The sequence below is a fragment of the Peromyscus maniculatus genome, chromosome X, assembly GCF_049852395.1.
Source record: "Peromyscus maniculatus bairdii isolate BWxNUB_F1_BW_parent chromosome X, HU_Pman_BW_mat_3.1, whole genome shotgun sequence".
Classification (NCBI taxonomy): Eukaryota; Metazoa; Chordata; class Mammalia; order Rodentia; family Cricetidae; genus Peromyscus; species Peromyscus maniculatus.
In genome coordinates this window covers 36410307-36435816 of record NC_134875.1, presented here as the reverse complement: position 1 = coordinate 36435816, position 25510 = coordinate 36410307, and the positions used below count along the sequence as shown (strand labels likewise).

At 45.6% G+C, this 25510-nt stretch overlaps 1 protein-coding gene across 1 annotated transcript; it reads left to right on the top strand.

Moving 5' to 3' along the window:
* Window positions 1–1550: 1550 nt before the first annotated feature.
* On the top strand, window positions 1551–4418 carry LOC143270827 (uncharacterized). Its single transcript, XM_076561960.1, has 4 exons — window positions 1551–1714; window positions 1890–2343; window positions 2966–3011; window positions 4171–4418. Exons 1-4 carry the CDS (start codon window positions 1672–1674, stop codon window positions 4285–4287), a joined length of 660 nt encoding a protein of 219 aa, XP_076418075.1. The 5' UTR covers window positions 1551–1671; the 3' UTR covers window positions 4288–4418.
* The last annotated feature ends 21092 nt before the right edge of the window (window positions 4419–25510 follow it).

Here is a 25510-nt window from a genome sequence, read left to right as displayed (position 1 = left end):
CCGGGGTTGGTATGGATGCAGGAGCTAGGTATTTGTCCTTAGTGAGGAAAAAGCACTCACGTTCAAATTTCTAAGTTGCTCACATATGTTGCAGGGATGGGAGGGCTAAAAGGAGTGTTGGTTTGAAACAGCCAAGCCAGGAACACTGAAGATGAGACACAAAGAGTTTCTGTGATCAGTAGGACAGTCAAGCTGTCTCACACTGATAAAGACAGGGCTCCCAGCTAGTGTGGGCAGTCCAATCAGGCCACCAAGTCCTTCAGAAAAGCACACATGGCACTATTGTCTCCTTATATAGCCTGGCTTCTCCAGCAGCTAATTGTGAGAGGGAGTAAAGTCTGTGTCTAAGAAAGCCTCCCATTTCAGTGTTTCAGGGAAGCCTTTCATAACCACACAGGAGATAAGGAGAAGAGGAAGGACAGTTGCAGCTGCTTCTTGGTGACTGAGAAGAATGAGAGCTGAGGATAATTAAAAGCACCTGGAACAGCTGAAATGTCAGAGGACAGAAGACCACCCAGTGTCTGATGGTGACCAGACAGTCAAGGCTCACAACTCACCAAGCCCTGGTCAGTTATGGACAAAGGGGCCTGTGGTGGGAGGGGGTTGAGCCACCCCTGACTAGAAGGGAAATAGGTGACCAGAGCATGATCATCTCCTTGGTGTGGGCTAGACCATGTGGACCGTGGGCCCTCCAGAGTCTCAGCCTATGCTATCCCAGAGAACTAACCATCTCCTAACAATTACCTCAGCCATTGTCCAGACTCTGCCATGGTCCTATGAAAAACAAAAACCATGAAATGACAGAGCTCAGTGGCTCTTTTAAATTTTGGGAATATCACCTACTCTGAGGAGTCTCTAACTTTTCCTCAGTTCTGTCCTTTCCTGCAATTATTCATTGTAGAGCTGAATCCAGAATTGGTTACTTCTCCTGTCTTTCACCTTTACAGCTGTGAGACAGGTTTGGAGCCAGTACCTAGGGTAGATCTTTGATGTCCTCAGGTATCTGGATCACCCTAGGACCTTGGTCAAGCACAGCTAGGTGGAGAAAGGTCTCCATCAGAATGAGCTTGTGAATGCCAGTGGAGTCAGGCCTGTTGGGAGTACAGTCTCTCAGCAGGATCTTGCCCTGGCCTACCTACATATTTGCCATCGTACAGGGCTCTTCAAGACAGCACAACCAAGACTGAGGCATTTTGTTTGAAGGACATTTGCATAATTTAATAAAATGATTTATCTGGGCTCAAGGGCCTGCTGAGTTTGAGAAGGTCTTTGTGTTACTCCCTGTGACTAAATTTGAACAGTCCAGCCTTACCCAAATTGACAGGTGTCAGCTAAGCACCAAAGTGGACCTGCAGGTTGCATACACCCACCACACACACTCATTGCCTTTTTAAAAAATACTCGCTGCTCTTTGCAGCCCTAAACTGCTTCTGGATAGGCACCTCAGAGGACAAACCCACAGCCACTGAGCCTGTGCAGGCCAGAACGTTTGATTGGACACATTATAATTAGGTTGAGTCTCCAGAAGACAAGCCTTCCGGGTCAAGAGTCAGAGCTGTACCTCTGGCGCCCGACTCTAAGGACGCGGCTTTTACAGCTTTGGAACTCGGGTCTGATCGAAAGATTCCAGGCACAGAGACTCTCCAGGGCTGATGCCACAGTTTCAACAGGATGCTGAGTCCAGGACCTGATGAGGGACAGGAACAACAGCGTGGTCAGTAAAATGATTCTGACTGGACTTGTGCAAAGTCCGGGAAGCAAATCTTGTGGAAAGGCCAGTAACAAGGGAATTCAGATACCCTGCTTTGCTGTGGCCCGTCTCCAGGCTTTCCAATAATCCATGGGCCACTTAGCTCAGATCTTTATCTTTGTGTTTTTCTTTCTTGCAGGTGGGAATACAATGGTCCTGAAGGCTGGGGAGGAAGGAGGCAAGAAAGGGCTTGCACAGAGCGAGCTTGCTCAGGGTGAGCTTGCTCAGGGTAAGCTTGATCAGGGCGAACTTGCTCCAAGCAAGCCTGCTCAAGAAGAGCTTGCTCAGTCCGGTCTTGCTCAGGAAGCCATAAGAGTGGCACAGGAGGGAGAAAACGAAGAAGAAGAAATGGAAGAAGGAGGTGGTGGCGATGGTAGTTCTGGCCCCATTGACAAGAGGATCCACGTGGAAGGTGGCCATGGCAGCAGTGTTCAACAGCAGCCTCAGCAAGAGGCGGCAATGCCTGAGGGCTCCAAGATTCTTCTGGCTGGGGACAGGCTGCCTTTCCATACCTGCACCAGAATAACCCAGTCTCAGGTGCTGAGCCTGGAGCATCTTTTCCACGCGATTCCCTACCCCAGCTTGCGGGCAAGGTAAGCAGAATGCCCTGCTAGGCACCTGGTTTTCAGGCAGTGCATCCAGGCTGTCCTTTGGTGCTTCCTGAACCCCTGATTTCCTCTAGAAACAAAGCCACCATGTCTGGACCCTCCAGCAGAAATTGGACTCTGGAGTAGGAGGACAGGCCCTAGTTCAACTGGGAAGAATGTGTTTTGTTGCTTGTTTAACTGGTGCTTGAGTGAGTGGGAAATTTAGACAGTGCTTATTCTAAATAACTCTGTAAGTATGAGTGAGAAGCCTGAAGTGTGACTGGAAAAATGCAGGAGGGATTCCATCTCAGATTAAAATTTGGCTAACAGTTTTCATCATGGAGGCTTTCTTAATGAAGCTTTACAGTTTACCTATATCAACCAGGTACCAGTGTTTGAGGGATTACCATTTAACTTTGGTCCCTAAAAGAAACCTGTTACTAAAGTATGCCTCAAACTAGGTGTGAGGAATAGTGTGTGTGTGTGTGTGTGTGTGTGTGTGTGTGTGTGTGTGTAGATGTGTGCACACATATGAGTTTGGACAAAAACATTTAAAAGCAAACAGGACATGTCCTTATATACATTATGTCCACCACAAAGCCTAAATGTGGGAATCTTTTCACTTCAGGAAAGATCATGCAAGATGGATGGGTGTGACAGAAGCCGATATGATGGTCAGTATTCTAAAAATAATAATATTTGGGGAGGGCTCCACATCTTGTGATGTTCTTGTCTAGAAGAGAAGAGTAGCAGCAGAGTAGGACCCTGAAGTTGCATCCCAAAGATGCCAGACCATACCACAGCCAGGCTAGGCTCAAGATGATGAAAGACCTCCATTTTCTCAGGCAGGAAATGCCAACCTGGACACCTGAAACCTCAGATGCCAAGGTGCTTTGTCTGTCCCTTGGAGGACATAGTGTGTTCTCCATGACCTTCTGAAGGCTGTGCAGCCTGCATGCTTCACTTAAGTGAAGAGACCATGTTGTTGTCCACTTTCAATTCTTTCACTCTGCGTGTCTCAGAAAACCTTTTCTCAGACTTCTTTTGTTCTAGTCTGTAAATGTCGCATGCCTGGCTTAGTTCTGAACCAATACTGGGACCAGGAACCTCAAATAGCTCAAAGCCCTTTTACCAGTCTTTTGTTGGTTACTTATGTGAACTGTGCTCACCATTACAATCAGCCCTGGCTTTTCCAGACCACATGCCCACAAGGGAAAAGGCCTATAGATAGTATGCTTGGAGGCTAGGAAGGAAGCATAGAACAGGAAGAAGTGTCCTTTGTCTCATAAAATGTGCATTCTGGGTACTCACAAAAGGCTATCACCATGGAGCCTTTCACAGACAGCTTTGGGCCTTGAGATAGTTCTTTTTGATACTTTTCAACACACATCAGGGACCAGGATCAACCCATGAGCTACCTGAAAGAGTGCATTAAAAATATCAATGGAGAGAAGAGGCAATATTCTGGGTCTGAAGGACTCCGTGTGGTGCTACATGTCCTCAGGGGCTTCATGGGGGTGTTTTGATTGTTTCAACGAGAATGAAATCTGTTGCTTCAAGCATTCTGAATAATCAGTACACAGTTGAGGTAAGCCTTCAACCATTCTTGTGGTTAGGTCTATAAACAAACAGTTTCTGGGCAATCAGAAATGTGCTTTGCAAGTGGAGTGGCTCTGTCCTGGAGCACATACCTGGAATATACTGGCCCAGGGATGGGTTCCATATACATTCTAAAATGTTAGTAAAATTGAGCCAGTACACATGGTTACAGCATGAATTCTTCAGTGTTGGTAAAGTTCAGTGTAATAAAGCAACTCTTTCTTCTGATTGTAGGAATGGTTTAGGACCAGGAGAGCCAGTTTCAGGAGAAGCAATAGACTGGTGGTGCTGATTGAGCCACCACCTGCTCCCCAGAACAACAATCCCGGAAGATTTTGGAACAGCACATGAGTGCCACCTCGTTCCAAGAGCCAGATTTCCGGGGCCTGGCCCTGCCCCCAATTTCTTGACCACCCATGCTGGCCATGACATCTTTTTCTTCCCTGCAATTGTCTCAGCAATAAAGAGGTAGATTCTCAGTATGTTGGTTCCATTGGTTTTGAGGTTACTAAAATGTGGGTATAAGTATTTGAACAACAGTAGCCTATTCCAGAAGTGGCACTTATGGCAGGAGGTGACCCTGGCAAGCTGTGGTCACTGTGCCTTGCCAAGTGAGGAAGATTTCCAGGTGCTATGCTGCTTCATGCTGACCCCACATGGTTCTCTGCCCCATCATCATTGCCTTGTCAACTCATTCCATCTATGTGGAACAATTATTTCTAATGTCAGGTGGGGCAAGTCCCCAGCACAGGACACTGTGTATCTAGTCATGGCTGTTCCCACCCACACTCCAGTAAGTCCCACCTTAGACCAAGGTAGAAATTTCCCAGAGACTTGGCCCAGGTTTGACAGTGGGAGGAAGGGGAACATGATGTGTGATTTGCATCCTCTCTATGGATGTTCAAGGCACTAGGGACCACACTGGCCAGAGTTCTGATGCTTGAGATAGATAGATAGAGGAGAATCCATCTGTCCAGGCCAGAGGGAGGTTTCTGTTTAATTTCTTCCATTCCAGCTCAGAGAGCATATGATCTCACAGTCGTCTGCTCAGAGATCTTGACTAATATGTATTCTCTCTGCATTTTGTCACCTGCCTTGGAGAACCTTAGTATTCAGGATTCGGGGACCTTTGCTTCATAGCAGTTCTAATTTGTAAACAAGGTTGAGTCCCTAGCAATATTCTTAAAAAGTCATTCTGTGCATAGAGTAGTACTGCTTCTTTGCATATGTGAAGCTGCAGGTCCAAATACACAATTTCCATCTTGGTGAGATGGAGAGCTATGACCTAGGTGTACAGCCTCAAACTTACTGCATGGTGTTTTCCCAATACTGTGCTCTTCTGCCATTGTAATCCATAGTCTATTTTCAGTCTCTGGGAATGTGAGTGCTCCAGGGACCTTGCCTGCTGCAGGCACATGCTAGTTTCCTTTTGAGTCTTTATGATGTCTCCCAGCATGCTGATTTGAGAGCCCTTGCTGTAGTAACAGGTATCAGAATTTCACTAGTGCTGCGTCTATGGCCCTGAAACTGAGGTCTCCCCTTTTCAGGTCTAGCAAATAATATTTCAGTACAAATAACTAGTTCCCCTGGCTTTAAGAATCTTCCACCAGTCATCCTCATGGTCCCTATGCCTGTGAGCAAGGGGTCTGACAGAGATGTCCCATTAGACCTGAGTGTTCCACCTTCTCTTGTGTGCTGCTGCACATGGACCAACTGTGGGTCTCTGTACTAACCATCACCTTCTGCAAAGAAATTCCACCCTGAGCTCTCCAGGAGATATGATGTACATGGTGATGTGCAAGCTGACAGGCCCAGCAGCCTTGGATCCCCTGTTTGTCTTTGGTCAGGAAGAGCAGGAAGGGACTCTAGAAGGAGTAATGAAGTCTGAGCACAGCCCCTGGCCCCAGGCTGTGTAGGCTGCATTGAGCTCAGTGCTTATTCTACAGTCCCATGGGTTTTGGAATAGTCTGAAAACTGTTCTCTGTCTTGTAAGGGTGGAGTGAAAGCATTGGTTTCCAGGGACCTCAGATTGTCTCCAGGGACCCTGAGTCCCTGGCTGCTTCTGGCTTCCACTGTTTCCCTGTAGGAAGAAGAGTTCCTACACCAGTGAGGCCCCCTCCTCCTCCCTAATACCCCCACATTCCTTCACACGTACACATGGCTGCAGCTGCCAATACCACCATGGCCTCTGCTCCTAATTGACTTCTGGATGGTATTTTGCAATCAGCTTTATCTAAGGATAATCCCAAAGGGCTCATGGTGGGGACAAAACTTAGAGAAGCAGAGAGAAGGTGGGGGAGGAGAGAGAGAGAGAGAGAGAGAGAGAGAGAGAGAGAGAGAGAGAGAGAGAGAGAGAGAGAGAGATCACTTGGGCCCTGGAGGCATCAGGAGGAAGGGTCCTGAGGCTCCACATTGGATGTTCCAGCAAGAAATGACTTTACTGAGTTCCATTCCTGCCCTTGCTACCAATCTTCCAGGTACAAAATGTTATCAGCTGACATGCTCCAGTACCTGGCTGCCACATCTAGTGGCTTCAGTCTTTTCACTGGTGCCGATGCACCATGAACTGAACCTGCAGACGGCATCTTGTGTCTCAGGATTCTGTGCATTTGCATCCTGTGCTCCCCGGTTATGTGGAACTGAGATGTGCTGTTGACACTCTTCCTGGGGAGATGGGAGGAATAATGAACAAACGTCTACTAAGCTCAGTTGGAGCTATCCAGCCTTTTACTTCCTGTGTCTTAACCATCTCCTCCTTATTATGAAATGTTCAACCTCCATTTGGAATGTCTTGTGTCTTCAGGAGCTTTCCTCCAAATGGAATGCCTTATCTTGGAGTAAACTGCTACACAAAATGTGTATCCAGGTACAGGGCTAGATGACCCAGGCTCTAGGTGACCACATGCCTGACTCAGGTTCTGACTGGCCTTCCTATCAATTAGATGAGGCTTTGCTTTTCTGTAGCTTACACTGATGTGCAAGGGACCAGTTGTGTGTGTCTGTGAGAACATGGACAGAGACTGTGTGGAGACCAGGTAAATGTGTAAACAGGCATCTGTGTTTCTATTGGCTGACTACACATGACTGGTTGGGATCTGTGTCTAAGGCAAAGAGCTTTCATTGACACTTTAGGAGGAATGACTTTCTGCTGTTCTTTGAGGACATTTTGTAAACATCACTTCACCCAGATAGCCCAAATCCACACACCATTTGCTCCTGAAATCACAGGGCTCGGTTTCTATGACTTTCTTTGGGTATTTGGACTTACTAAGTTGGAGACCCCACTGTCAGGGACTCTGAAGTTCTGTCTTTCTGCTGGGTTTACCATGCACTTAAAGAACTTTCCACCTGCAGACAGCACTCTGAGCATAACCACCACACAGGGCCAATCCTTACCTTCAGGATCTCAAGCCCTTTCAGTTAAAAGTAGCAATGATCTATGCCTCCCCTTTCAATGAAAGGCTGGATATTAACTCAAAAACAATGATCTGTTTGATTTAGCTAATATCCAGTATTATTTGACAAGGCTTTATTTCTAGGCCTGGCATTCAAATTCTCCAGTCTTCACCCAAGCCTCATGTGCTCATTGTGAATTTTTCTCCCCTTCCCCACTCTCCATGCTAAATCAGCCTGCAATCTCCCATAGCCCCATTCCCAAGGTGTTCTGTGAGGTCCAAGAGCATGGGCCAGGGCAGGCAGCCAGGTCTGAGCAGGTCTTCTAAAGGTAAGAATCAGTGTCCTTCCCCCATCCCATACTTGGGCCACACCCCAGCCCATTCTCACTTCAGAGACTCATCCACTGATGTAGGAGGCACACAGAAAGTCAATAGCAATCTTGAAAGAGGAGGGCCTGAACCTTTGTGTCAGCAACCTGCTGAAAGCCCCCAGGGTAAGGCTCCTGCCAAACACCTCAGGGAAGGTGCTGGTGACTATGCTTCAGAGCACGTCCACAATTACAACAACAACTTCTGCTATCATCTGAAGGACTATGAGGAGGACAGCGGCCCCCATCCTGAAGAGGAGAGAGCAGCCGAATCAGGTGGCAGGGTCTATGAAGGAGCTCTAAGCCTGGACAACAGTGAGATCCAACAGGGCAGCCTCAACCAGGGAGGCCACCTGAGTCTGGGTCCTGAAGGTGACCACAGCAACCAGGTTGCCATGGAGGCGGACCCAGAGGAGCCAGCCATCTTGCTGGCTGAGGTTCCAAGGCACCAGCCCAGCAGGCACCAAATCCAGTTCCACTTCACACAGTGGCAGGTACAGGAAATGGAGACCATTTTCCAAGAAACCCAGTACCCGGATGTGCTCACAAGGTATGTGGCTGTCATTAGGAGGCACCCTGGCCTCCAGGGACTAGTGTTCATATTGACCTGGCCTTTACCCCTTCTGGGGAGGCCCATCTTCCCATTCATTTCCAAACCACAGGTAGCTTCTACCTCATTATGGGTGTGGGGAAGTTGCTTTGTGGCATCGAGCTCAGTGTTTGAATCAAAGTTAGTGTTTTCATGCAGTGGTGGCATGCGACAGGTGTGCTTGCTGCTCATGTCCTTCTGTATCTCGGTTCTCAACCGTGGTGCAACACAGGTGAATGAAAATCGTGTAGGAACTCAAACTATTCCGATGTGTTAGAATTCTACAATGTTATGATTTGTCTGACAGAGCTCTAGAAGTCCATTCCTCTTGACCAACTGTATCAAAATTCCCTTCTTCTTCTACCCCAGAACCTGATGTCTTCTTCCTTCCTGGTGTAAACAGTAGTGCTCTACAGGCCGCCTCTGACAGAGATCAAAGTCCTTTTATAACTGATTTGTCAGAGTTCTCGGGCTTCTCAGCTGTAGTTTCTGCTGCTGTTCAGGTCTTTTTGGGTCTGAATCTCACACTACTGTATCAACATACCCTGTCTTTGTTCAGAATCCCTCCTCTGAGGAGTTCAGGGTTGTTTTTGCCTTGTGGCTATGGGGGTGGGGTTGCTGTTACCTGGGATGACAAAACCCTCTTCAGCTCCAGGCTTCTGGTCTTGGCTATGTAAACTCTGAAATGGAGCCGGGCGATGGTGGCGCACGCCTTTAATCCCAGCACTCGGGAGGCAGAGCCAGGCGGATCGCTGTGAGTTCGAGGCCAGCCTGGGCTACCAAGAGAGCTCCAGGAAAGGCGCAAAGCTACACAGAGAAACCCTGTCTCGAAAAACCAAAAAAAAAAAAAAAAAAAAAACTCTGAAATGGAGTTACTGGATTGAGTCTTTTCCTACGCAATGCTTTTCCTCACATGGTGCATGAGTAGATATTTCCACCCACAGTCTAGAAGCTCCTGTTTTCTCTGCATCCTCACCTCTTGGTTGTGTTAGCTACCCCACTAGGTAAGAGATTGTGACAGTGTTCTTTCCAAACATTTTCCTACGCTGTGGTTGTCTTTGTCACTTTTGTGTGTCTGTGGTGAGGGTTGAAGGCAGGGAATATGTACACTCCACAGGCAGTCCACTAAATCTATGGCCACAGCCACCATTGCTTGGTTGATACTAAGGGGGTGTTTGGTTTCTTTAAAAATGGACTTCCTTTGGAGTCCTTGCTGAAATGGACCTCCCAGTGTAAACCAAGCTAATCTTGTTCTTGAGGCTATCCTCTCTCTGGTGTTCAAGTACTAGGAATACAAATCTGAGACTCCCTGCCTGGGCTACGAGCCTCCTCTTACTGATTCAGATAGGGTCTTTCTACCTTCCTTAAGTTGACCTTGAACTTAAACTAGAGCCCACACAGGCCTTATATTGTGACCCTTCTGCCTTAGATTCCAAAGTAGCTGGACTTACAGGTCTCCACTATCAGTTCTGGCTACACACTCTTGGTTGTATCCTATAATACACGGAAGATTATATTTTTGATGTGCTCTATTTTATCTCATTTTCTCCCCACCCACTCCTCTACTCCCCACCCCGACTCCTTCCTGGTCTTCCCATTAGGTACTAAACAAAATTTATAGGAAACAGTGTCAGGAGAATAAGATCCTGTCATCATGCAGCCTTTCACATATTTCCTACCTATTCCTATGCTTAAAATTTTCATAATATCTCTATCATAGACTTCTGCCTTTGTACTCATTTATAAAATACTGCATTGAAATTATTTGTGAAAGCTAATTAGAGTCATCTTGACCATCAATCTACAACACAACACTTTAAATGTTGTGATGATACGAAACCTTTGAAAAACATGTCGCTTTATCAATGACAAGTCCTTGAGAAGTTTAGCAGGAAGACAAAGATTTTCACAAGTACACACTGTTTCCAGCCTGTGATGCTTCTCAAATCCTTGACTAGTGATCTCTGTGCCTTTCTCTACACAGACGGGTGCTTGCCAGAAACATGAATGTGCCCGAAGCCAAAGTGCAGGTCAGTAAATCTGAGAAAGCATGGGGCAGGCCATCTGGAACACTTCAGGTCTTGGACCAATTGTCCTGGGTCTTTTTAAGTAGGTGTTGAAAGGATGAATATTGTTGTTGGTGGAGCTGGTTACTGGGGGAAAATTCATGAGGCATGGCCAAGACTATAAGAGTTACAGGGGGCTTTATTAGAAGGGAAAGTGGGGAGATGGAGGGGTGCCAGGCCTGGGTGGAGGGAGCAGAGCAGAGCAGAGAACAGAGAGCAAAGAGACAGAGGGTGGGGGTCCACATCTGGCTTTTTAAGGCAGGATTGCATGATGACATGGCAAGTATGTTGTTGCCAGTGCCTGCTGATGATGTAAGACACTGCACATGTACAGGTGTATGATTGCTCTCTTTCCCGTGATGGCAGTCACTGGAATCCTCATTGGAAGGTGGAAGAAGTATATTTCAGCTAGTGCTTTGCTGTGGGATGTTCTGTAGGTCCTGTGGGAGCCCATTCTCAGGTTCTTTGTGGCGTTACCCAGCAGGTCCGTATAGAGGATGATTAGGACCATGGGCCTGAGTGCAGGTGTTTGAGATGGTCTGCACTTGGCTGTGCTGGGGGATGGTCTGTATGCTCTGATTGGTTAATAAATAAAACCTGATCGGCCGTGGCTAGGCAGGATAAAAGGACAGAAAGGCAGAAGGAGAGCTGCAGCTGCCGCAATGACCAGAGAGGCTGCAGCCGCCGCAATGACCAGAGAGGCTGCAGCGGCCGCCATGACCAGCAGCATGTGAAGACGCCAGTAAGCCACCAGCCACATGGCAAGGTATAGATGTATGGAAATGGATCAATTTAAGATAAAAGCACAGTTAGCAAGATAAGGACAGTTGGCAAGAGGCCTGCCACGGCCATACGGTTTGAAAGCAATATATGTGTCTGTGTTTATTTGGTTGGGTCTGAGCGGCTGTGGGACTGGCGGGTGACAAAGATTTGTCCTGACTGTGGGCGAGGCGAAAAAATCGAGCTACATTTGGCGCCCGAACTTGGGGCTAAAGAAAAAAAGGGTTAAAGAAAAAAGGGAAGAAAAAAAAGGGACTAAAGAAAAAGGACAAATGAACAGGGATAAAGGCCGGTGTTATAAAAAAAAAAAAAAATACTAAAGACAAAGTCCCTTAACCAAGAGGCGCTCCAATAAAGTGTGATCTGAGAAGAATCCTCGCGTGGTGGTAAAGAGGATTCAGAACTCAACACACGGAGCGGTGACGTCGGTAAGTTCTCCAGGAACGGTGACGTCGGTAAACGCCCCACAGTTCCTAATTCTCTTTCTCAAATGAGCGGCAGCCGCCGGTTTGAGTTACTGGCGGGTTCCTGGTGTGTATGCTTAACCTGCAGTAAGGCGGAAATGAGGCCTCTGCAAATGGAACATTAAGCTGCGTGGTGGATTTAGCCTTTGCTAGTAAAAAAAAAATAAATAAATAAATAAAAGAGGTTTCTGGGCTACACGCTGCTTGGATAAAAGTGTAGACCCACTATTTCTGAGACTTGATAAGCCATGTAAAAATGGATATCACACAGAGAGTTTGGATTATATTGTCTTTGGGATTTTTAACTGCAGAAAAACATTTGATCGTAAAAGATGTTGAGTTAAACCAATATGTATATATTAAAGATATCTTGACTTTAAAATTTGGATATAAGGATGTGTTACTTTGGAAAGGAGACTCTGTTTTTGTCTCTACAGAAAGCCAGAGGCTATGGATTTGTTCCAGATTAAGATACATCAGGTTTGACCAGCCAAGACCACCTGAAAGGTCTCCGATGACACCATGGCCCAGATGATCCAACATCCAGAATCGTTTCAAGGCAACTGGCTCAGACGATACGGTCTCACGGACTACTCCATGATCCTAAAATTTTCTTTGCATCCCCATAAGATACAGCGCCCCCCTCCAGCAGGAAGTAGTTAAGAGAAGCTACGCCCAAATTCCTAAATATACCAAGCTGACTTTGGAGATGTGTAAAGGTTAAAACCTTCCTTTAAAAAAAAAAAAGAAAGGGGAAGTGCTGTGGGATGTTCTGTAGGTCCTGTGGGAGCCCATTCTCAGGTTCTTTGTGGCGTTACCCAGCAGGTCCATATAGAGGATGATTAGGACCATGGGCCTGAGTGCAGGTGTTTGAGATGGTCTGCACTTGGCTGTGCTGGGGGATGGTCTGTATGCTCTGATTGGTTAATAAATAAAACCTGATCGGCCGTGGCTAGGCAGGATAAAAGGACAGAAAGGCAGAAGGAGAGCTGCAGCTGCCGCAATGACCAGAGAGGCTGCAGCCGCCGCAATGACCAGAGAGGCTGCAGCGGCCGCCATGACCAGCAGCATGTGAAGACGCCAGTAAGCCACCAGCCACATGGCAAGGTATAGATGTATGGAAATGGATCAATTTAAGATAAAAGCACAGTTAGCAAGATAAGGACAGTTGGCAAGAGGCCTGCCACGGCCATACGGTTTGAAAGCAATATATGTGTCTGTGTTTATTTGGTTGGGTCTGAGCGGCTGTGGGACTGGCGGGTGACAAAGATTTGTCCTGACTGTGGGCGAGGCGAAAAAATCAAGCTACAGTGCTTCTTGCCTATTCCTGGAAGGAAAGTGACTTCCTGGTGGAAACAGGAACCCAAAACAACCACATGCTGCTCATGTTCTTTGTGCAAAGCCAAGGTCTTTATACAGCAAGGACTTTATAATTATGTACATGTAGAATACATACCTGTGAGTGCTGTCAATGACTGATTGATAAGTAAAGCTGATTGGCCAGTAGCCAGGCAGGAAGTATAGGTGGGACAAGGAGAGAGAATGCTGGGAAGTGGAAGGCTGAGGCAGAGAGATGCTGCCAGCCACCGCCATGACAAGCAGATGTTAAGATACCTGTAAGGTATGCACTACATGGCAACTTATAGATTAATATAAATGAGTTAATTTAAGATATAAGAACAGTTAGCAAAAAGCCTGCCATGGCCATACAGTTTATAAGTACTATAAGTCTCTGTGTGTTTACTTGGTTCAGTCTGAGTGGCAGCAGGACTGGTGGGTGAGAGAGATTTGTCCTGACTGTGGGCCAGAAAAACTCTAGCTACATGAGAGTGCATGGCTATTTACCTAAGATTCATGTTTAATTCCTTGACCACCTTTAGAGGAAACTAATGTGGAGTCATTCGGGGCTGAGGATGCTGCTGTAGAGACTCAAGTTGATGGAGGAGCAAACAGGGCTATCAAAGGATTCAGTTGCATTAAATTACTAAAAATTAGCTGTGTACACTTAGCTAAAGGACAACCTACTAGCTTTCGGGACAAGTTATCAATCTGCCCATGGAACCCACATGGACCAACTCATGCATGGTATGATGAGACTGATGTGGGGAGCATAGTCCAAGTGGTTGTTCCTCCTCCTCTGTGAGTGTGGGTGAGATAGCAGCACTAAATTTTAATCTGGGGGATTGTTTTCAATTCAGATGTTGCCTCCACTCTAACACATTGTCCAAACTGTCCCAAGGGCAGTGGAAGAGAGCAAGGATTAATGCCCTTGAAATTTTGTCTAAGACATGGAATAGTCAAAACCAGTTAATTCATTAGAGATGACCCAGCATTGGTAAATAAGATACCTGTAAAAGGGCACCTTGAAAATCACATTAAATATTCATGTGTCTGCTGGGAATTGAACTCAGGACCTCTGGACAAACAGCCAGTGTGCTCTTAGGCTCTGAGCCATCTCTCTGGAACCTTCTAAACATCACTATCTTGCCATATGACTATGCTGCCCCTCTAGACCTCAACCACGTGGACACACGCTTCCTGTTGTGGCTCTGCCTACAGATGTTCCTTTGGGTCTGTGAGGTTCTGTCAACTTCTAGTGATAATGCTGTTCTGTACAACCTAACTCACTGGCAGGAACACATTACTGGGTCTTCCAAGCACTAGAACAAACTTTTTTCAATTGACAGTTGCAGAATTGTGGAGTGTTTTTACATTGATCTTTTGCTAATGCAGTTAGCAGTATGTTTTACATGTATGACTTAATAAAACCTTGAATTGTAAAAAAAAAAAAACATATTCACATGTCTTGCACTGAGTCTCTTCCAGAACTTAGCACAGGGCTGCTGCTCTCCCTGTGTGATCTGAAGGAGCAGGCATACTATGACTTTTCAGAAATAGTGATTGCTGGTACTGTTTTCAGTTTCCTGTGAAGAAGACAGGGTTAACTGGAGTCTATCCATGGCTTCCAACACTGAACACACCCTGCCTGCTTCTGCCCTGGGTGGCTGAGCATTTGGAAGACAGCTGCTGAAGGGCAGTTCAGAATTCCAGTGTCCCGATGATGTGCCTCTTTGCATCAAAGTGCCCAGCATGCTGAGACATTTCCTGTTCTCCTCTGCTTTCAGACTTGGTTTAACAACAGGAGAGCCAAACAGAGGGCCAGTGACAAGAAAGCAATGCTCAGGAGCGCACCACCTGGGATCCAGGACCACATTTCCATGAAGGATGTGGGGAAAACCCTTGGATGCCATCCTTGTCCAGGAGCCACATGGAGATGGGCTGTTTGCTGTCACAATTCAGTCACTCATGAGGAAAAAAATATGTTTCTCTATATCATTAGCATTGGTATAACTGTGGTGATATTGTGCTCCCCAAAATATTGTGCACCGTAATAAACGTATATGGGGTCAGAGAACCGAACAAGCACTAGATATACAGGCCAGAAAATGGTGGCACACACACCTTTAATCCTATCACTTGGGAGTTTAAATCCACACTGGAAACAGCCAGGCATGGTGACTCACGCTTTTAATCCCAGGAAGTGATGGCAGAAAGCAGAAAGTTATACAAGGCGTGAGGACCAGGAACTAGGCTGGTTAAGTTTTAAGGCTTTTGAGTAGCAGTTCAGCTGAGATTCATTCTGGATGAGGACTCAGATTCTTCCAGTCTGAGGAGACAGAATCAGCTTAGGAATTGGCAAGGTTAGCAAGCTGTGGCTTGTTCTGCTTCTCTGATCTTCCAGCGTTGACCCCAATACCAGGCTTCAGGTTTGATTTTTATTAATAAGAACTTTTAAGATTCAAGATACATCTGGTGCCCAACATTCATGGTACAAATGTGAGAAAAAGCTACTTGCCTGTGGACTTGTAGGCCCCAGGTCAAACCCGAGCTACATGTTGCCGGTTGTGGTGGCACACTGGTTGGATTTACTGAAGGAGGCAGAGGCAGGAGGATCCCAAGTCTGAGGCTAGCCCAGGAGGCTCGCTAAAGAGAAGTTTTGGCCTCGGCCAAGCCACAAACCGTGGTGGTATGACCATGGAGGCAGTGGCTGTTGTTCCATGTTGCTGGCTGCTTCTCATCATGTTGGTGTTGCTGCTACCTGGGACAAAAGGTTTACTGCTGCTCGTTCAGAGAAGAATTGCCAGGACCATCCTGTTACAAGAAAGCATCGGCAAAGGTCGGTTTAGAAAAGTTTGGCAAGACAAATGGTGGGGGAAAATTGCTGTAAAGATTTTCTCTTCTAGGGGAGAACATTCATGGTTCTGAGAAACAGACATTTATCAGACTGTGATTGCTCCAAACCACAGAGGACACACACACACACACACACACACACACACACACACACACACACACACATCTGAGGGAACCATGACCGTGCCTAACAGCAACTTTGAAATCTTCAAAAGGATGACGGGACCCAACAACAATGATTCCACATGGACTATAGTAAAGCCATTAAGCTGATTAACACCAAGGAAAGATCATCTTTGGACTACAAATTGCTCAGGACAGTTTTAAGATGGCTAGCTGAGATGATCCTGATTCATAGACAACTCGAGCAAAGACTTGAGTTGAGACAAATCCTATATTTTCCCATTATGCAGACTGGGCAATAAATGATACAGCTACCTCTCCCAGGACTTGACAATTAACCCAAAAAAATTCTTTTCAGCATTCTCTAAAGATGTCTTCACCCCCAGAAAACAGAAAGTAATTTTAAGAACACGACACCCACATTCCCAAGAGGTGCGGTGGGTGGTTTTTGGTTGTTTAATGGGTTATGGATATTGTTATTGTTTATGATGGTTGGTTACAAGCTGTTAATTGTTAATGGTCAGAAAAAAAGCTGAGCAAGGAAATTAGAGTTAGAGTTTTTGTTTAAAAAAGAAAAAAGAGAATATAGATATGAGGTAGATCATTGAATCTACTCTGAGAAAAAAGATAAAGAAATAATAGGATAAATGTGTAGATCATTGAATCTACTCTAAAAAGAAAAAGGGGAAGATATAAAAATGACAAAAGGTAGATTATTGAATCTATTATGAAAAGAAAAAAAAGAGAATATGGATATGGTAAGATAAAAAGGTCAGTTATTGAATCTACTTTTAAAAAGGAACTACTTGTTTTAAATAGGATGAGTAATGAAATTTTTGTCTGAGTTTATCAAATGTTACTGGACTGGACATTGTTAATATACATAATGGAGGGGTTTTTGTCTGAATTTGTCAAATGTTAATGGACTAGACACTGTTAATGTAATTTCTGACTGTACATAATATATATACTTATTGGATATAGTTTTTCTTGTACTAGTTATAAGCTTTTTTAAATTTTTGACAAAAAGGGGTAAATGTGGTGATATTGTGTTCCCCAAAATACTGTGCACCCTAATAAACTTATATGGGGTCAAAGAACAGAACAGCCACTAGATATAGAGGCCAGAAAATGGTGGCACACACACCTTTAATCCTATCACTTGGGAGACAGAGATCCATCTGGATCTCTGAGTTTAAAACCACACTGGAAGCAGCCAGGCATAGTGACTCATGCCTTTATTCCCAGGAAGTGATGGCAGAAAACAGAAAGATATATAAGGTGTGAGGACCAGGAACTAGGCTGATTAAACTTTTAGGCTTTTGAGTAGCAGTTCAGCTGAGATTCATTCTGGATGAGGACTCAGATTCTTCCAGTCTTAGGAGAGAATCAGCTTAGGAATTGGCAAGGTGAGGAAGCTGTGGCTTGTTCTGCTCCTCTTATCTTCCAACATTGACCCCAATACCAGGCTTCAGGTTTGATTTTAATAATAAGAACTTTTAAGATTCGTGCTACAGTATAACAGGATCAATAAAGAAAGATTTTCACAATATTTTCTTCTGTTTTGTAGAATGTAGATGCAAAATGTTCTCTGTACACAAGATTCAAACAGATTGGCAAAGAGGTCTTCTTTTATGAGGTGGCATGCCTGTGTCACCTTCAGTAGCCCCTGTACTTCACAGTTGTTTCTCTGGTCTCTCTGGATTTGCACAGAAAGTGGCTTGTTCTCTGTCTCTCACTCCTGACCCCCATTCTGAATGCATAGGAGCAGAAACATGTTCAAGGATCCTCATTGTCCCCAGTAGGTGGTCAGTGCCTTTTCAGACAGCACAGCCTCCTGCCCACACTCATGAGTTCAGTACACACCTGAATCTTCCAAAGGCCGGTCACAGGACTCACTGGATCAGGCAGCATTCATCTTCACTGTGGGAATACAGGTCTCTGCTCACCTGACCCGTCTTCTGTGCAGCAAGCATGGCCCTAGGAGCCACAGTAGACAGAGGTCCTGCTGCTTCAAAAGAATCCTGGAATGATCTGAGACTTCAACCATACCAGGCTGGAGGGAGGCTTCCTTCTGTTTTCTCCTAACCTGGAGCCAACAAGATATGTTTATACACAGTCTAAAAACTCATATCGCTGAAATTTGTGAGTTGAATAAAGTCCATTCCTCACTGATTTACAGTAAATGGAGACATCATAACTGCTTAAAGAATAAGAATGTGGTCTTTATTTTATTGTTTTGAGAGTATGTTTTGAGTAAGATGGAGCTTAACCTCATCTCACAAAGGATGAGTGAAATTCTGATCTTTCCTCTAACTCCTGGGTGGTCAGATAACAAGCATCCCAGAAAGGAACACCTACTAGGCTTTAGCAGTTCTAGTGATCATCCAGGGCTTTCAGTTTGCCAGGGGAGCACTCTGCCACTGGATAAACATTCTCATCCTTAACACAGCTGTCTTTGCAAAATTGACCAGAATTAGAAAGAAGAATGTCTCAGCTCCTGGAGACTTGTCAAGTGATATAGCAAAGAGGAGGGGTGGGAAATGTCCATGTGCAGATTTATTGGTGAGGGAGTATCCAGAACTGTGAGGCAAGTCTTTTTATAGAAGGAAAACTCCTACTCAGGCACCAGGGCTCCCAAATATTCCCACACAAAAAGGAAGAACTGCCTGGTCATATGCTTTTTTTTTAGTGTCCTTCTAGTCTCAGAAGGATCAGAACAAGTTGGAAAATAGTGGCTGCCATGGGCTCAGTCTGGACACATGCCAGGGAAGGGGCTGCTTGGCTGACTATTCTGGGGTGGGGAACAGGGTTTAAAGGCCTGCTCTTGACAATTTGACTATTCTAAGAAATTAGGTATGTGTGCGTGCATGCGTGCGTGCGTGTGTGTGTGTGTGTGTGTGTGTGTGTGCAAGAGAAAGTTTAGGAACCTGAGCACAGGTATGACAATTCTCACAGCTTTTGCCAGCACTCATGAAGGCTGAACAGTACTACTAAACTCCTCCCCAGTAGCCCTGGTGAAGAGGAGCCCTCTGATCTGCCTGCTGAAGGACCAGCAGGCCCTGCAACCCTGCCCAAGCTCCTGGAAAGGCAGAACATGGAAGCATGACAGGCTCTAACTTCACTTTGTGTGAAATCCTAAAGAAGAAACTCCCAGATAAACACATTAGCTTAATAACCCTTCTTTGCCAAGTACCAGGAACCCAGTATGGAGTACTAGACCAACAGATATGGTCCACACAGTTCCACACGGCCTCTAGAGCTACTGGGTCGATCTTTTCTTAGTGCCAGCAAATGGGTTCCCCTAGTTGACCTCCACACGTTCCCTAGGAAGCTAATTCACCAGAGCAAAAGGACTCAAGAAGTTGCAACTTGGAAGGCTCCTTCTACACTCTACTTGCCCAAGGGCCACACCTTCCCTTTAAACACATCCTGCTCACTGAAGCTTCAAACTGCTATTGGTTTTAGACCTCAGGGTCTCAGTCCATAGCAACTGTCAATCATCCCAGGAAGCCAGGAAGGAAGGCTTCTGATTGGTTAAGATAGCCTGGATGTCAGGTCCTTAGGTCCAGAAGAGAAAGAAGCCTTCCTGGTGGAGTAGTTCCAGAACTATAGGGGGCTCCCCCTCAGAATGTGAAGAGACTCAGAGGAAGACAAACCTCAAGCGACTTTGACAGCATTCCTGTCATGGAGCATGGAAAGATCAACCACCTGCCTCTTGAGGGTCGTGACCAGGAAAAATGGAAAGGTCAGTGCATGCTAGGAGTGGTGGGTTGGCCATGTCCATGAGGGGATGCTGTTCCTCAGTTGTGACTGGAGAGGCATGGGGCACTGAGGGCTTCACCTGCTGTGATCTCATTGCGACTTTGCACCACGCCGGGCCCTTCGCCTATTCTTTCTGTTTCCCACTTTCAGGTGCTGAGACACCCATTCTCTCACCATATGAAGAGGGAAAAACGAGGAAGAGAGTGGAAGGGACCACCCTGGGTCGGGAGCCCCAACAGCAGAATGGAGAGGAGGAGAACAGATAAACAGGGCAGAGTGGAGAAGGTCTCTCTGCTGCTGTACCTTCAGGCCTCATGGATGACCTACAGGGTACCAGTCCCAATAGCCAGAAGAACGAGCGTCCATCTCAGAAGCCAGTTCCTGAGAGCAAAGGGGGCACGGAGGCTGTGCAGCTTTGTGAGCTGTGTACAGCATATGTCACATCTGGTGCCCCGAGTACAGTGTGTGTCAGTAACAGTGCCTGGTGTACAGCCTGTGTCTGTTACTGTGCCCCAGGTACATCCTGTGTCAATTACTGAGGACCAGATACAGCCTATTCCTGTTACTGTGCCCCAGGTACAGCCTGTGCCTCTTACTGTGCCCCAGGTACAGCCTGTGTCAATCACTGAGGCCCAGAAAGAGCCAATGCCTGTTTCTGTTCCTCGTGTATAGTCTATGCCAGTTTCTATGTCCAATGTACAGCATATGCCAGTTAAGGTATCTAGCACACCACCTATGGCAGTTCCTATTGCACACCCTATGCCACTCCAGGTGGGTTGTGTACAGCCATACCAGTTACAGTACCCAGTGTGCAGTCTATGCCAAGTACAGTGTCCCCCAATGAGCAGCCTGTGTCATTATTGGACCCCATGTCCACCCTGAGTCAGTTCTGACGCCCAGTGCACAGTCCATTCCAGTTACCATGCCCAAATCACAACATGTGCCAGCACGGGGGTCCTGCTGCTGCCTCTGTGACAGGGCTACAGCTGCGGGAGTTGGAACAATTTTCCAGAGAAATCACGATCCAGTGCTGAAGAAGGGTAAGCACGTTGTGTGGCTTCAAGTCCTTTCATAGGGAACAAGCTGGTACAGAGAGGCCTCTGGCTCCCTGGCAGCTGTCCTTCTTGTCTTCATTTACTGAAAAGTTCAGATCACATTTTGAAGTTTTATTTTGTCTTGGAATGAGTGTGTGTGGGGAAGAGAAGAGCTGTGTCTCACATTGGTAGTTCAGAGGACAGCTGGAAGGACTTGGTTCTCTCCTTCCTGGATGTGGGTCCTGTGCTCAAAATCATCTCCTGAGGCTGGCTGGCAAGCATGTTCTTCTGCTGGCCATTTTGTCTGCCTCCATTTTGCCTTCCAGAACTAAAGCCACCCACACATTCCAGCCTGCAAGACACCTGCCTTGCTGTCCTAGGGTTCCAAAAGGGAGTGGGAGCCCTGTAAACTGGGAGTGGAGCTGTTCTCGTGTAGTATTTAAGTGGAACAAGTAGAAATGTTTGTCCAGTGCCTGTTGATCTAAGTAAGGTCCTGTTACTCCAGGCCTAGGAAGCCTGAATTTTGGTTGGAGTAATACAGGGTACCACTCTGCCTTTGTTTAAAATATTGATACATTTGTACATGGTATATATTTTGGCTTTGTGATTACTAACTATAAACACATGGGCACAGTTCTCTTAATCATTCTTTTTGGCATTTTCTGAAAATTTCTGTGCCGTACTCAAAAAGAGTTGTCCAAACAGATAAGCTTCAGTGTTGGGCATTGTGGCTTCTGCATGTAATCCCAGCACTGAGAAAGCCAAGCCTAGATGACAGTAGTTAGTCCCTGGAAGGCCTGAACTACAGAGAAATCTTCTCAACATAGAGAAAATACATTATGTTTATCAAACCAGGTGTGTCTGTAGTCCCACTACTCTGAGAAGGAATCTAGGTCACACTTTCAAGGTCATTCTCAGTTATGTGACTAAAGCCATGCCAATCCCCAGGAGACCCCTTTTGCTGGTGGTTTAGGCCTGGTTTTTTTTTTCTTTTCTTTTCTTGTCTTCTGATTTTCTTATGCAGGGTCTCACTCTGAAGCCCAGAATGGCCTCTAACTTTCAGGAAAGCTCTTGTTTAAGTCTCCCTCATGCTGGCAATCCAGGACTGTGGATGATAATGAGCAGAACAATAATGAGAGTTTTTATAACATTCATTTTCTGTCTGATGTGATTTTACCATTTCATTCCTGACCTGGAAGGTGGCTCAGCAGGTAAAGGGCCATGCTAAGCTGAGACCCAAAAAGCCAAGTCCTGGAAGCCATGCTCTGATTCCCCATGTACACTGTGATCTAAGTTGCAGACACACACACACACACACACACACAGAGAGAGAGAGAGAGAGAGAGAGAGAGAGAGAGAGAGAGAGAGAGAGAGAGAGAGAGAGAGAGAGAGAGAGAGACTCATTACATGAAGCAAATGTAACAAGCCATTTTCCTGATGATCAGCCTTTTGGACATCCTTATGTGCTAACGGAACTTAGAAATTCTCAGGTAATTTCCAAGAATCCATCCTTTTTTTATTTCTATTTGTCTTTCTACCATGGCCAAGGCCCTCACAATGGGATTTCTATGTGTGCATTTGTTTTTATAGTTCTTCATTTGTATTAAGTAATGTTTTGAGGCAGTTTTATGCTCCACACACCCAGAGGTCGGAGCATCTGTTTGAGGTATTTGCTGTCTCTATTGGTGTTTGTAAATTGCTAATTAGCTATGTGCTTAGGGTTTGACTATGGATAGCACCTTTCTGATGCATTAAAATCACCTGTAGAAACTGGCTGTCCGAGAGGGTAGGGGACTGAGACAAGTATTTAAATAAATACAGAGTCCTTTGCATGCTTTATTTCATCTGTGGTGTCAAATACTGAACCTCTGTCGTTATTACTCTCAGAAAACAGCTTGCAAGATGGATGGGCATGCCTGAAGCCAAAATGCAAGTGAGTAACCCACAAGAGAATATTTGACAATCTAGCCATTGGAGAACTTGCTTCAGGTCTTGGATATGTCTGTCCTGCCATTGAAGTTGTGCTGTTCTTTTGACCTCACCATGCCTCACATTACTTTAAAGTGTGTGTGTGTGTGTGTGTGTGTGTGTGTGTGTGTGTGTGTGTGTGTGACATACTCATGAGTACCTATGGAAACCAGAAGAGGATATGGGATGCCCCATAGCTGGAGTTACAAATGATTGTGAGCTACCAGACATGAGAGCTGGTAACTAAACTCAGGTCCTCAGGATCAGGAAATGCTCTTAATCCTTGAGCAATCTCTGTGGCCACCTCAGAGTAATTTTCAGGTTTTGTTGTCTTTGTGGGGAAAAAATAAAACCAGAAGCCACACAAGGCAGAAGGGGCACATTTCAAATGGAACCCAACTTTCTAATGGAACATGGATTAGTACAAAGTCATTTTCATTCCTTACATGCATAAATATTACACATACAGTATCCTTTCAATAAACTATGAGTATAGGTGCTGTAACTTACAAAATGTGTACACATGATATATGTTAAGAGTTATTTCTCAGGTTTCAAACCTGGGACGCATGGCTAAGGTGTGTATTTAACATATAAAAATGGACCTGGCCACCAGGTTCTCCCTGCACCCAAGGTCTGTCCCTCCCTGTTACAGGGCCATCATGGCTGGCATACCCCACCCTCATTTTTTGTGGACCTAAATTTGTCCAGCCCAGGGGCCTGGCTGCCCTTCCCAGCTGTTGTTCCCTGTAAAATGAAACCATTTTGGTCAACAGGCCTCTCATCTACTCTCTTTGGGTCTCCTGGATGCTGCACCTGTTTCCCATCTCTCCCCTCTCCATTATCTTCCCAAGTATCCCCATGGGACACCTGAGTGTGGTCATGTCCAGTCTGGACTCTCCCAGATGTCCCTGCCTCTGTCTATGCTCTCCCACATATTTATAAGGAACCTTCCCCTTTATACCTATAATCTCCCATATATCTATAAGGAACCTTCTCCATCATACTTTTGCTCTCCCATATACCTGTAAGGAACCTTCTCCATCATACCTATGTTCTCCCATATATCTATAAGAACCTTCTCCATCACACCTATGCTCTCCCATATATCTATAAGAAACCTTCTCCATCATACCTATGCTCTCCCATATATCTATAAGGAACCTTCTCCATCATACCTATGCTCTCCCATATATCTATATAAAACCTTCTCCATCATACCTATGCTCTCCCACATATCTATAAGAACCTTCTCCATCATACCTATGCTCTCCCATATATCTATAAGAAACCTTCTGCATCATACCTATGCTCTCCCATAGATCTATAAGGAACCTTCTCCATCATACCTATGCTCTCCCATATATCTATAAGGAACCTTCTCCATCATACCTATGCTCTCCCATATATCTATAAGAACCTTCTCCATCATACCTATGCTCTCCCATATATCTATATAAAACCTTCTACATCATACCTATGCTCTCCCATAGATCTATAAGAAACCTTGTCCTTCATACCTTCGACCAATCATGTTGCTTTCCTCCTTATTTCTTTTTTCATTCTTCTGTTGCTGAAACCCAGGGCGGGACATGTTCCTTTCCTCCTTATTTCTATTTTCATTCTTCTGATGATGAAACCCTGAACCAGTCATGCTCCTTTCCTTTTTTATTTATATATTTTTTCATTTATCTGGTGCTGAAACCCGGGAATGGCATAAATGGGCTCCCTTCTGGGGAACTCGGCCATTCCTAGACTAGCAGCTAATCTGACTCTCCTAAGGTATGTGGGGATCATTTGTTTCTGCCGGCTTCTGCCACCCACAACACTTGATTCCAAACTCTTGAGTCTTATTCCTCAGCTGCTGCTTCCTTCTATCTGCTTTCTACCTGCTGCTCCCATCTCTCTGCTCTTCGCCCTGCTAAGCCCTCCATGTGGGCACCTCCACACTCTAGACATGTTCCTCTGACCCTCAGCCTGCTGCTCCTCTGGCCTGCTACACGCACATGGACATCTCCCTTTTCTCCTGCTCTCTCCTCTGTCCTTATCTACTGAATAAGTGTCACCTCAAGATGCCTGCTTTGTTTACTGTTACCACAAAAGCCACACCTGTGTGCCAAGAAGTTCCTCTCACCCCCACTCTGCTCCAATCACAAGGACAAGGGACCACTTTCCTCTGTGATTTGGAACACTTTTCTCTCTGACAATTTTCCCACTCCACTTCGGATGTCCTGGATGGAAATTCTTGTCACTAAGACATATTATCTACCTCAACTACTTGCATTTCTGGGCCCTGGCCTGCTATAGCCATCTGGATCTCTCTACTCCTGGCTCCCTTTGACCCTGTATCCCCCCTCCCTCCTACTGTCCTCACATGGCTCAGTCTGGTCACATCCATTCTGGACTCTCCCAGATGTCCCTGCCTCTTGTTCTGCTCTCCCATAAATCTATTACAGACTCTTTCCTCCACCATACCTTGGTGAAAGTCATGTTCCTAATTCTTTATGTCCTTTTTACATTCAGCATTTATATCGATATATATGTACGAGTATATTCAAGTCCTTTAATGCTGGTATCCTTTGGGTAGGTTTTCTCTGTGGAGTAGTCCTGGGGTTATGACCAATAAAGGATTCAAATTAGTGTAGCTAGGGTTTCCATGATCCTAAAGTGTTTTAAATACTGTAAAGTAAGCATAGATTCTATCCTTACAGGCGTAATTTGGATGTGTAGATAGTTGAAAGGCAGAAAGAACTCAGCACTAACAATGTTGATGTAAACTTGGTTAAACAGAGACTGATGGGAATGGGAAACAGACACCTGGTCCCTCT